The sequence below is a fragment of the Pinus tabuliformis genome, chromosome J (genome assembly GCF_031772625.1).
Source record: "Pinus tabuliformis cultivar Carrire ecotype Pingquan chromosome J, CPIR1, whole genome shotgun sequence".
In the NCBI taxonomy this organism is placed as follows: domain Eukaryota; kingdom Viridiplantae; phylum Streptophyta; class Pinopsida; order Pinales; family Pinaceae; genus Pinus; species Pinus tabuliformis.
Genome location: NC_142295.1, coordinates 1,396,237,111 through 1,396,251,040, shown reverse-complemented (window position 1 = coordinate 1,396,251,040; position 13,930 = coordinate 1,396,237,111). Strand labels below are relative to the sequence as shown.

Genomic DNA, 13,930 nt, shown 5'->3' with positions numbered 1-13,930 from the left:
ATTATAATTTCACTTACATTAATTTTTTTGGTTTATATTTATTTTAAATCAACGGAAACGAATTTATGGGGAATGTGTACTTTGGAAAGATCTGTTGCCACTATTAACTATTACGTCTATTCTGTTATGCCAACCATATTACACCAAATACAAGCACTGTTACTCTCGCAAGATGTGTTATGATCCTATGCGAGCACAATAACACCCTATTACACCAATTACTTCTACTACACCATATGTGGGTGGGTTTTTTGGGGTACTACTTCAAGATGTTGAAGATGTTCATGGTGCTAGGAATTTTTTTTGGTGTAAAACTCTTCCTTTTTATATAGTGAAAATTTCTATTTTTTACCATAATTCACATTCAATTCTTTTAGATTTATTTTAAATTGAAATTTATTAAATATATAAAATATTAAATCTTTTAATGTGTATTTTTAAATCTTTCTAGTTTTATTTCATCTTTCAAAATATCTAATAGAGTTAAGTTTAAAGTGAACTTAAATTTACTTATTTAGTTTTTAATGTTTAGTGATTTATTTTTCTATTTAATTTTTTTATATTTTTTTAATGTGATATTATGGTATTCATTGTATATAGAGTTTAGAGTAGCTCATGACAAAGGAGTTCTATTAATGTATTTTATGATGAAAAGCTAACAAGTTTGAATTTTTTAGCCACAAATATAATTATGAATATTGATTGGTGTGACTTGAGTTAGATGCAATTTTTAAGTAATTTTGGCAACTTAAATACCTTTACTTGCTTAAATATCCTTACTTACAATTTCTCAAATCATATGTTAATCCCATCACTAACCTAATAAAAACTAAAAACTTGTGGGAAAATATCACATCGAGTGATACCAACTCTTCTAAATAACTTAGTGATCCCACTAAAAGACCAACTCCTCCAAATAACTTAGTTATCCCACTAAGAGACCATATTCTGGTTTACACATAAAAGCTAAAAACTTGTTTCTCGTTTACACATAAAAATTAAAAACTTGTGATAGAAGATCACATCCCAGAGGTACCAACTCCTCCAAATAACCTGGTGATCCCACTATTTGTTTCTGATTTACACATAATGATCATGAAATATTTAAGCCTTTAAGTGGACCATATTTGTTTCTACCAACTCCTCCAAATAACCTTGTGATCCCACTAAAGGACCATATTTGTTTCTGATTTACACATAATCATCATGACATATTTAAGCCTTTAAATGGACCATATTTGGACCATATTTGTTTCTGATTTACACATAATGATCTTAACATATTTAAGCCTTTAAGTGGACCATATTTGTTTCTGGTTTACACATAATGATCAGGACATATTTAAGCCTTTAATTTATTATAAATTCTAAAATATTTTAGAAATCCTTAAATATAAGGAAAAATTGATTTTAATTAATTTGACTTATTTTTAATATTTTATATAATTTTCAAAATATTCCAAAATCTCTGTGATGAATTAACGGGTCATCCTGTAACAAAATCGATAAATAAATACAATCAAATTTAGGGCGGCTGATTGTTTTCATAAAAAAAATGTTCAGAATACAAGATTCATTTCTGGATTGATATACACAAGCTCTGAATAAATTGGTGTAGATGATTATTACATATAACACATCATACATCATGTGAAAGCCAAATCTCAGACTAAACAATCCACACAAGAAATTTCCAGTGAATGCCTGTTTAGGTCACAGAGCACCATCAAATTTAAAAGCCATGGAGACAATACATTACAGGAAACACAGATGTATACATTACTGTGCAACTTCTTGTGCAAATTTAGCACGGGCGGGCACGCTCTTGGGCAGATTTGCGGGCCATCTCCGCAAAGTTGGCCACTCTTTTCTGCAGCTCATCAGCATTGGCTCCCACTATTTTGTCCACCTGCACATCATTTTTCATTAAGAGGAAGGTCGGCATGGCCTTCACTTCCATTTTATTCTTAACACCTTTTACTTCATCCACATCAACTAGCAAGAACAGGATGTCAGGATACTTCAACGCCAGATTCTCGAAAAACCCCGCCATGTATTTTGAGGGCGCGCACCAGTCTGCGGTAAAATGCACTGCAACCTGCGATGGTGTAAAATCCTTTTATAAACAAATACAACTCCAATCATTTTAATATATGAAAATGGGTGTCTTCGCCAAAGGTATCTATATCATCTGTAAAATAAAGTGCAGAGATATATATAAATCTGCAACAAATGAAATGAAAGGTTGGATTTAACAGAAATGGTGACTAACCGGGCAGGATTGGGCATGAGCTTGAGCCAAGATATAATCCCATGATTGGTGAGAATTCACAACCAAAACTCTGGAACCCATGACCTTGTCAGGATTGAAAAAATTGATGATTAGATCTTCTATGATGGGTTGTGATGTTTAACTCGAAACGTTTAAAAAATAATTTACTACACAAAATTCCAAACACTCTCTAATATAAATCTGAAAAAACTCCAAACACTCTCTAATATAAATCTGAAAAACTCCAAACACTTTCCAACACAAACCTGAAAAACACTCCAAACACTCTCCCATACAAACCTGAGAAAATACACGAGCATTTATGATTAGTTTCAAAGCTGGTGTGGTGCTTTTATAGCCGAACACGGGGCCCTTATCAGTGGAGTAGGTGTCGTGTGCGAAAGGGGAGGCGGGGTTTTTCCTCCGTTCTCCGGAAAATTCAAAGCAACAGGCAGTCAACCAATTTTCATTTTGTTAACCAACGTTGGCATGCGATCCCGTCTCACAGTTCCAACGAGGCCCTATACTTCCAGTGATGGACATTGTTATTCCCAATTTGGATTTAGTTTGCAAGCTGTCTTTACACAGTATTAGCGATATTATTGTATTTATCTTATTTGATATCAGAAAATAAAAAGGACTTATTTTCCTTGCGAAGTTTTAGATTTTTTGAGGTGAAATTTTGATGTGTTATTTAAACTATTTTTTTTATTATATATATTGATTCAATATCTATAAGCACTTGAATTGTACCAGAATTACCCATCAAAATTATAATTTCAATAAATTCTAACCAAAACCAAAAAAACATCCAAAACAAAACACTAAAATCAACCCATTAAGAAAATAAAACAATTCAAAAAGCTTAAACAATTATAAACTTCATTCAATCATAAAACGTTCAATAATAGTGGAATCAAATGAAAGTACAAGTCACTTCAACCATAAATAGAAATATGTCATTAAACCTATTTATACACGTCATTCCGTAAAAAGTATTAATAATAAATAAATATAATGGAATATACACCTTTGATTTAAAATACTATAGATAAGTTTATATATGTCTCAACGTATTATTTATCGTTTTCAACTCTCTATTTTATTATAGATTTCTATTTTTTAGGTTTTCCATTTAATTACCAGCTACTATTTTAATTTTATCATTCTTTTTTTGATTAAGAAAAGTTGTTTTCAAGCGAAATGAAAACTACTCAATCTAGTATTTTTAGAATGTTAATAGTTTTGTGGGTTAGATTCATTATAAACTTTTAGTTTTTACATATTACAATTTTGGAAAGTGAAAAATATTTTTTCATATATTACGCTTTTTTTTGGTCTCGTTTTTAATTACCAGCTACTTTTGATAAAATAATTATCCGTCTTTTTATATATAAAAAAGTTATTTTTAGGTGAACTAAAAAATGCTCCACGCCCTATTTTTAAAATATTAAGTTTTGGACAAGAGAACATTTTTTCATATTTATATTGTTCTTATGTTTGGTATTTAATTAACAGCTACTTCTGGTAATAATTTTATCATTCTTTCTATGCTTGAAACAGTTAACTTTAAAATGAAATGAAAAATAATCCATATCATATTTTTAAAACATTATTTTTTTTAGCGGGTTAAATTGATTATAAACTTTTACTCATTACAATTTTGGAAAAATAAAAATAAAAAAACTTTTTAAATGAACGATCAAAATAATTTAATTTTAAACCATGTTTTTAATTTAAAAAATTAATAATTAAAAAATTTTAATATAATTATTTATAATTTTTTTTTAATTATATTTTTTGGTTCAAAAGTTAGATTAAATAATACACATGTAAATTCTTATTAATTTTGAGATTATTCTTTGCAATATATTTTATATATCTAAAAGTATGATGGATCTAAATTGATTTTATGGGTAATTGCAAAAGAATTATAGATGATCAACATTATGTATATGTATATGTTTAAAATTTATCTGCTGATTTGAAATATATTTTTTCTCAATTAAAAATATAGATAATATTATCTTTTATCTATCTTCTTAATATGGTCAAAATTATGTCTATGTATATTTGTAAGATGAATTCAAGCATTTTGAATTTACTCACTTGCTTGGAGTTGTTGAGAACATAAAGAATATTATTTAAAACTATACCTCAATAGTTACATGAAGAATAAGTTAGATATGAATAAAGTAAAAAAGTTATAAAATTGTGATCAATTACAAATAAGTTGACATTGTGGTAAGTCTCAATAAGTCTCAATATATTCTTTCTATGCCTTTACTATAGTCACACCAACTAGTTTTTCCATCTTTACATATTGATTAGATGAAAAGGGAGATTAAAATCATAAACCATTCAAACCTTACCTTGAGATATTGCATTAAACATCATATCTTATCTCTCTTACTTCCCAATATTAATAATAGTATTCTTCTCGAACATTAATCCTTGTTCCTTATGAATTGTTAAGCCACAAGCAAATTTCAAATGAAGTGTTACATTCACAATTATTCTAAGAGGGGGTTCAGGGGGCGGGGGTACATTTTTTACTTATTTAAAGATCATAAAGCATCAATTTGATAAATTGAACAAGTATCACAAGATATATGCCAATACCTTGATATGAAAAACCCACAAAAATTGCTTATATCGATGATATCATAGGCACTAATCTACTATTACATCCATTTATAGACACCCACCTACAAGAGATTTCAATCCCCTCTCTTGTTTTGTAGACACCAACCTATAAGAGACATCAATCCCTAGCCACTTTATAGGCACTGATCTACAATAGGAACCAATTCCCTTTGATGCTTCATAGGCACCAACCACCAGGCGACACTAATCATCTCTGCTGCTCCATATGAACAAACCTACAAGAGACATTAATCCCCTCTAACATCAATACCAACCTCTTGGAGACACCAATATCCTATGTTTTTTTCTAGGCACCAACCTATAAGAAACATTAATCCCCACTACTCCAAATATCCTTAGAAACCAACCTGCTTCACTACTTTTGTGTGCCTCTCCACAATTTCTATCAGTTTCTTTTTCTTCCAGCAAGTCTACTTTTTTCTTTTTTCCTTAACCGGGTTTATTAATTACTTATGACTTCACTAGATCTACTTGTCACTACTTCTTTCACCATGTCTACCTCTCCCCAAACTTTTTGTTGCTTTCTTCTTTCCAAGAACAAACATGCACAACATTTCATGTATTCAATTTTTCAATTCGAGTGCTAAAATGTTTACCATATGTACATAGATATCTCTTCTTTGTCTCTTCTAGATTTCATATTCTATTTAAAATAGATATTATGGGAATTAAGGAAGCCTGACTTACTCAAACCATATCTCTGATATTATAGCAAACCAAGGTCTGAAATTTTAATCAAAGGTACATGAATATCTTCTATTTGTGTCCTCCAAATTTCACATTATGAGATTGCGCAAAACAAAAGTTATAACTAGAATTCCAGGTTGACCTATTTGATGAGCTTTCAAGAAGCTTAAATTCCTTACACGATGTCTCTAAAAATATAGGGAACCAAGTTTTAACCATTCATAGATGAGGATCTTCTATCTATATCCTCCACGTTTTGTTGAGAAACTTAGGATATCTAGATTAGGTGATTTCTCTTATTTTGATCATTTCTTGTTATGTATTTTTACTTTACTTGATTCACTTCTTCTTTAACTTTATTATTATTAATGTTCTTATCATCAAACAAATACCAAACAACAAAGAACAATGAGACAAGAGGGCACAAGATATAGGTGATCGACCAAGGCTAAAACCTTTCCAACTGAGAGTAAAACCCACACAGATTCTTTTGTTCTTCTGATCTTCAATTGATGAATTCCAAGAGCTAGACCCCTGACAAAGACTCCTCCAAGGACAAGTCAACATTCCTTGATTTTCACAGCTTCTAGTAATAAACACTATCCTTCCAACAACTTCTTCAGCGAGTTCGACCCCTAGTAAGAACTTCTACAACTTCAAACTAGTAGATTCATGACTTTCACCTTGATGAAGATTCACAAGTTCAACCTTGTAGCTTCAAAGCTTCGACCTAGAACCAACTTCACAAATTTTCACCTTTCAACTTCATAACTTCAAACTTACAACTTCAAAAATTGACCTAAAAGCAACTTCACAACTTTGATGCAACTTCACAACTTCAATGAAACTTACAAATTTCATCTTTCCCAGTAACTGTAGAAACACTAACAAGAGAGAGAGAGAGAGAGAGAGAGAGAGAGAGAGATCCAAAAAAATCGATCTTCTTCTTCTTCTTCATCCTTTTCCAGCTTATATCTTGTGGAGATCGAACTTGCTTGAGTGTGTTTCCAAATGAGGTTGAGTTCCTCCTTATATATATGCTTTTGAGGGGTATGAATTTCTTTATTTAGGTTGAATTTTCCCTTTATTTAGGCTAACTTGACCTCTGTGCCATGATGAGGTCTTGGAGGGTATTTTGACTCTAGTTTAAATCAAATAATGTTTCTTTACAATATGTAACATCCCCAAATAGGTCTTCCTATAATGTAAGCATGAAAACAACAGAATCCAACTGGGACAAATAAATCTTGCTATAATGTTTTCTCACCTGTTCAAAATGAAATTGAATGTTCTATTTGAAATCAAATTGTTTATTAATAAAATGAATGAATAAGTAGGATGAAGTCATCTTATAACATCAAACAAAAATCAATACCACCCAAGGTGTGGTAAAATAAAATTACTACGTCTAAAAATTGTGGTCTAGCATTGTATGCAGGAGATCAAGAGCATCTACGGTATGTTGATAACAGATGTTCAAAGCATATGATAGGTGAAAGAGATAATTTTGTTTCTTTTAATGGAATTAAAAATGAAAAAAATGTGGCTTTTGTTGATAACTCACCTTCTGTTATCAAACGGAAAGGATTCGTGATTTCAAAGAAAAATATCAAGGTTGGAAATGTATTATTTGTTGATGGGTTATGGCTTAACTTGTTAAGTATTTGTCAAATGTTTTATCAAGGAAATGATGTTATTTTTAGATCGAAGAATTTCATGGTAAGAAATATGGATACAAGTGAAATCATAATAAAGGGAATGAGAACTCCAAGAAATGTCTATCTTAGAAGGCGAAAAAGAGCATTGGTTTCTAAGAAGATATGAAGAAATATGGATTTGGCACAAAAGGTTGGGGCACCTTAGCTTTTCTCAATTATAAAAGTCAAGCCATATGGGAGTAATTTGTTACTTTCCCAATATCTCTCCACCTAAAAATAGAATTTGCAAATCATGTCAATTTGGCAAGCAATCCAGAGTTCAATTTCAATCTAAAGAAGATACTTGAAGCAAACCCCTTGAACTTGTTCACATTGATTTATGTGGTCCTCTAAGATAGAAGTCTCCTCTTGGTGAAAAATATTTCATATTATTCATTGATGACTTTACAAGAATGTGTTGGACTTGTTTACTAAAGTATAAAGATGAGGCATTTGATGAGTTTTTCAATTTTTCTAAACAGCATGGCATCCAAAGGCAATTTTCCATAGCTAAAAATCCTCAACAAAATGGAGTGGAATAAATAATGAACATGGCAGTTCAAAAAATGTTATGTGCCATGTTTGATGGTTCAAGAACACCTCACACCTTATAGGGAGAAGCAATACATACAATCGTGGATATACTTAATAAAGACATAGACTTTGAAGAGACATTTTCACGTGTATCTAGACTTGAAGCCATAACAATATTTCTTTCATTTCCCATCTTTCATAACTTTAAAGTATATCAAATGGATGTTAAATCTGCATTTTTAAATGGGGATGAGGAGAAGAATTTTATATTTTTAAACCTGAAGGATTCACTCTTGTAAATAATAAAAATATTGTTTTAAAACTTAAGAAGGTGTTGTATGTGTTAAAACAAGCTCCTCGTTCATGGTACTATCATCTTGATATGCATGTTTAGGAACAAGGATTCAAAAATGGTTTTGGAGATAGCAATTTATATATGAAATTTGACGAGGAGAAACTTTTGATGGTAGTATTTTATGTATATGACATCATATTTTGAAGCAATGTAGAGCCTATGATTGAAGGATTTTCTTCAGTTATGCAGTAAGAATTTTAAATGTCTCTACTTGGTGAAGTAACGGACTTTATTGGTCTTCAAGTTCAATAGACTGAAGATGGTATACCTCTTTATCAAATAAAGTATCTCAAATAGATTATGAAAAAATATGCAATGGAAGACTACAAGCCTATATGCACACCAATGGTAATAGAATCTAATATTGGCCAAAATGATGATTCTTCTTCAGTTAATGAACCCAAATACATATCTATGATTGACAACTTGAAATATCATATAAGTACATGGCCAAAAATTATGCATGCAATCAGAATTGTTGGACAATTTCATGAAAATCTAAAGGAAAGTCATCTCCAAGCAGTAAAGAGGAATTTCAAGTATCTACAAGGAACTCAACATTCTGTTCTATGGTATCCCAAAAAGGAAGATTTTTCACTTCATGCTTATGGAAATGAAAATTGGGAAGGGAATGTTGATGACCTCAAAAACACTATGGAGGAGCATTATTTTTGGGACCTAGCTTAGTTTCATGGTCCTGTAAGAAACAAAGCTCTATTTCTTTATCAACTAGTGAAGTAGAATATGCTTCTATTTACTCTTGTTGTACTCAACTTCTATGGATTATCCAAACATTGCAAGACATTCAAGTCACTTCTCCTCAACATGTACAGATTCTCTGTCATAACACTAGTGCCATAAGTACCACTAAAAATCTTGTCGTGCTTTCCAAAAGAAAACACATTCCCATTAAATACCATTTGCCGAGAGAGCAGGTGCTTGAAAAAAAGGTTAAGCAGGAATATGTTCCTTCAAAGGAAAAAGTTGCAAACCTATTTACAAGGGCACTTCCACATGATTCCTTTGAATATCTCAAATAAAAATTAGGAATGATTCTTGCCTCTTCACTTTCCTAATTGTTTTAACATGCCTATCATGTTTAGCGGGAGTTCTAGCTAAAAGCTCCTACAATTTACATTTTATCTATAGTTGGTATGAATGACAATAGTGCATATACATGGTTTTTTAGTTAAACATTCATGGATTCCTCTCAGTAATGGGAAACTCGATAATGGAAAAGATGTGGCGCAAATTCACAGGGAGCTTCCCATATTTTTTCATCATTTTGTTATTGGTATCTTGATTCTTACATTAGCTTGATGCAATTTGATGGTAATGCCCATATGCTTCTTAAGATTGGTTCATAATATTGTTTCAAAGCATGATTATTGACGTTGGAATAGTTCTTTGGAACTTTTTCTGATTTGATATATATAATGTGATTTGAATTGATGGTGAAAAGCTGGCACCAATTCACGCGAAGCATTTGCTATGCTTCTAATAGATAATTGTTGGCATTATGGTTGCTTGAGCATTTATTGTTGCATGATGGTTATGATGAGTACATATCATTGTTGATGTATGGTTGTTAGTGTTACTATTGTTAAAGATACAAATGTTGTTGTCATTATTTCATTAGTTACCAATGATGCATGGATTCTGTATGACGAAGTTATCGATGATGTTTATATCTTTCCAGACAATGTCAATAAATGTTATACCTGATGAGGAGGAAGTGTATCTTATGTTGGTTGATGTTTTTCTTGAGTTTCTTGGTGATGCTTGGAAACATTACATATTTGGTCTCATATTGATGAGATTCTTCTATGGTGCATGGTGGTTCATGATGACCATCATGATCTTTCTACCTCACTATTTAGGTTGCTAGTTTCAATTATAAATGTCTCTTGATGTAAAGGTCAGGAAAGGATCCATGTTATCAATAATTATAAAATTCAATCTTGTATGGGATATTGGGATCATGTCATGTTATCTATGTCATCCTATTATTTTTGGACTTCGATGTAAATTTTGGGCCAAATATGTAAACCCAATATTTTGGGTGTCTAATGTAATCACCGAGACATTATTGATAGGAAAGGTCATTGTAAGATCATCTTCGGCAAAATCACATAACCAATCTTTTGTCAACGTGTTTCGAACCAACCAGTGTGGTTCATCGTCAGGACAAGTTGAAGAACCAATCCAGCTTAGCGTGATTAAATAGAGCGTGCGGAGACCCCAACAGCTAAAATGCTAACGGCTAGTTTGACCTAGTGACCATGGTCAAACTACTAAAAAAGTAATTAATATTTAGGTAACTAAAGGAATCCCTTTGGTAAATTTAAAATAATTAGGTATATTATTCTTATTATCCCAAATACCAAGAAACACACATATTTTAATTAAGCTGGTCATTATATCCCATAATAGATATTAATTAACCCATATTTAATTATTATTCCAACGTAAAGGTAATTAAACCCTATTATTGTAACTAATATTCTAACTAATATTATGGTAAATCATGATTACCTATAAACCTCATGGCCAATAATCCAAATTTTTATTCCAAGGTAAGTCTATTAATACTTATAATTTAAGGTTGATATGATTATTACTAAAACTAATATTACTGGTCTCTCATAATTTATCCTTTAAACCTAAAGGCTGAAGTAATATTTATTAAAAAGATTTCCATTCCAAATTTATTAAGGTTAACCATGTCAATATTATTTATTATTATTATTTATAAGTTAGGACTATATCATATTGTTATTTAAATAGATAGGTCCATTGAGCTATATAAAATAATAATCTAAATCTTCATGATAAATAATAGATCTAAACAAATTGTTAAACTATTATTCCTAGAGTTTAGTTATATTAGGTAAATATTATAACTAATATTATGGTAAATCATAATTACCTTTAAACCTAACGGTCAGTAATCCTCAATCTATTATTACTTATAAATTAAGTTTGATATGTTTATGACTAAACTAATATCATAGGTATCTCATAATTAATCCTTTAAACTTAAGGGTTTAATTAATATTTAATGAAAAGAATATTTATTCCAAATTTATTAAGGTTAACTATGTCAATATTATTTATTATTAATATTTATAAGGTTTAAATTGCGTTTTTTAGAAATTAGTTAAAGGGAAACTCAATTCTAGGGTTAGAAATTTGATCAAGTCATAAAGTCTTGTACTCTATTTAATATGTAGAAAATATTAAGCATATGATCAGGGAACATGGTCAGTATGCACATTCTGTGATTTACCTTTAGCAGATCATATCTCCAACGATCGGCACTACAAGGGAAGTAGTTCATCTAGCCTAGTTCAACCCGTTTTCATTAATGTCAAAGGGGGAGACCAGCTTGGTGTTTGGAAAGAGTTATTTGAAGAAGAAGTATTGATGTTTGCAGGTGTGTTTATAGGTATTTAAAGGTGTTAAACAAACACCGAAGTGGTTTCCATTGAGTCTAAAGGGGGAGATTGCTGGAATTGTGGCTAATATGTTGTCCTTGATGGAAACCTACTAGATAAAGATGTTACCATTAATGACTATGGAACTAATGCAGATTGGTACAAATGCTAAAAGTGTTATGAATAGAGAAATGACAAGTCAAATATAGATCAATGATAAAGGTGAAGTTTGAGAAAGTATATGCAAATCCTATGAAGAAGGTCCGCATACATATGTAGGTCCTGTATGTTAAATTGATGTATACAATCATAACCATGGTAATATGGATGTCAGGAGTCTTTTCCATGGTATTGGACCATAGTAATTGAAGTGACAGTGGTTATTTGATTTTGTCAAAGAATTCTAATGAAATTACCAAGGGTTTTACCTAAGGTATTGGCTAAGGAGAAAACTATATAAGAAGATGGAGATCATGTTGTTAGGTGTGCAACTAAATGATCTATATATATAGGTGATTTGATTTGGAATAAGTGTGTACTAGGGAGCAAAGATATGGTTCAAATATGATATATCTAAAATTGTTGTGAATATTAGTACTTTCTTGATATATTTTATGCTTATAATTTTTTTATTTGTAGCTATGATGATTTCTTTATCTGAATATAATGAAGTGCGTTGTGATCTAAGTTTAAAATTTTTTGTGAATTGTAGCGATGGTTTAATTAAGTGACTCAATATATGTATGTTGTCTTGTTTCTGATTTTTTGCGTACACACATGGTCTCGGTTGAGTAAAATAGCATATAAATTGTGTGATAATTTACTTAGTATATTGAAATATATATATGCGGGTGTCATGCATGGTAGTCACGTACATACGCTAACATGTTTCATGGATATAACATATATGATGCAGGGTTTGCAGTGTGACTTGATGATGATATTTCATGAGTTCTAGCTTATTTAATGTTATCTATCAATGATGTCCCTATCTTGACTATATGCATCCGACAGTGTTGATTCGGTTGAATGTGGAATGGAATATTGATTGTTAATAATGTGAAAGTTTGGAGATATGTGATTAGTTCAGTGATTTTTGATTGATCTATGTATTTTCCAGTGATTGATTCAATGTTATAGTAATTCATGATTTAAATAATCAGTACTTTGAGATTTATACCTCAGTGTTAAGTAGAGGAAACACGTAGATACATAGGTTTTATTCAGAATAGTCGCATGCATATTCTGATATGTATTTGTTTGGTTGAGTTATACATTCAATGGTTTGATGCTTCTAAATTTCAGTTTATTTAGAGTCCTTCAGTGACTCAGATTCATTATTTTAGTTTTTCATGTTTGGTTTTATTGTTAGTATGGGTCCAATTTCAAAATTTGTTGAAAGGTGGCCTATATATTATTTGATGATTGTTCGATAGGTGGATCTAGTCTAAAACATTCTAAAAAGTCATCCACATGGAGTTGAGGGTTGCAACCCTTAGAAAGGGGGTAGGTGCTCCCTTCCAGTAGGAGCCAATAAACACGTTTACGAGGTTGTGGCTCCTAATGGTACTCCAAATTAGACATAAATGAAGGCCCATTTAACTATCCTTTAGCACATTAATCCTCCCTTTTTGCATTAGATGACATATTTTTAGTTTTAATATTTTCATTAGTAAGGTTTAGAGATAATTTCATATATGTGACTAATATTATTTATTGATAAAGAATATTGGGAACATTATGAAGATTTGTTGGAAGAGATAATCTAGGGACTTGTTCCCTACTACAAGAGGATAAATATTAGATAATAGATCTAGAATATGTTATGAAATTATTTCACAAATTCTACAGCTCCAATGATTGAGAAAATATAGGAATGTGTTCCCTCTCATTTAATGCAGATTCTTAGTGTTGGGAACTGGATCCACTATTTGAGTGATTTTGGAGGGGAAAGATTCCTCCTTTCAAAGATAATTATTCCTCATTGTTTTGTATAAGTACAAATTCAAATTTTCCTCTAGGCGATGTTTTTTCTTAGTCTTCTTGTGGAGAAAACTTGTAATTTTGTAGGTCCACCTTCATTTCTAGCATGGATGTAATTGCATTAATTGAAATAATGAATCTTGGTGCCATTTTTAGGTTCTAAAGAATGGTCTCCTTCATAGGACTCTAGGTTTCCTTGGGCTTGGCCATGCCAGGAGCCCCAAAGCCCTTTTCTACAATTTGCTTTTCTTCTTTTCACTTATTATTCACATGCATCTCTTATTCTTGTTTTTCCTAT

General features: G+C 31.0%; 1 protein-coding gene across 1 annotated transcript; it reads right to left on the bottom strand.

The window, feature by feature from the left end:
- Positions 1-1,538: 1,538 nt before the first annotated feature.
- LOC149232578 (thioredoxin-like protein CXXS1) lies at positions 1,539-2,558 on the bottom strand. Its single transcript, XM_089376521.1, has 2 exons — positions 2,273-2,558; positions 1,539-2,098 (listed from the first exon to the last, which is right to left on the bottom strand). Exons 1-2 carry the CDS (start codon positions 2,351-2,353, stop codon positions 1,805-1,807), a joined length of 375 nt encoding a protein of 124 aa, XP_089232647.1. The 5' UTR covers positions 2,354-2,558; the 3' UTR covers positions 1,539-1,804.
- Between the last annotated feature and the right edge of the window lie 11,372 nt (positions 2,559-13,930).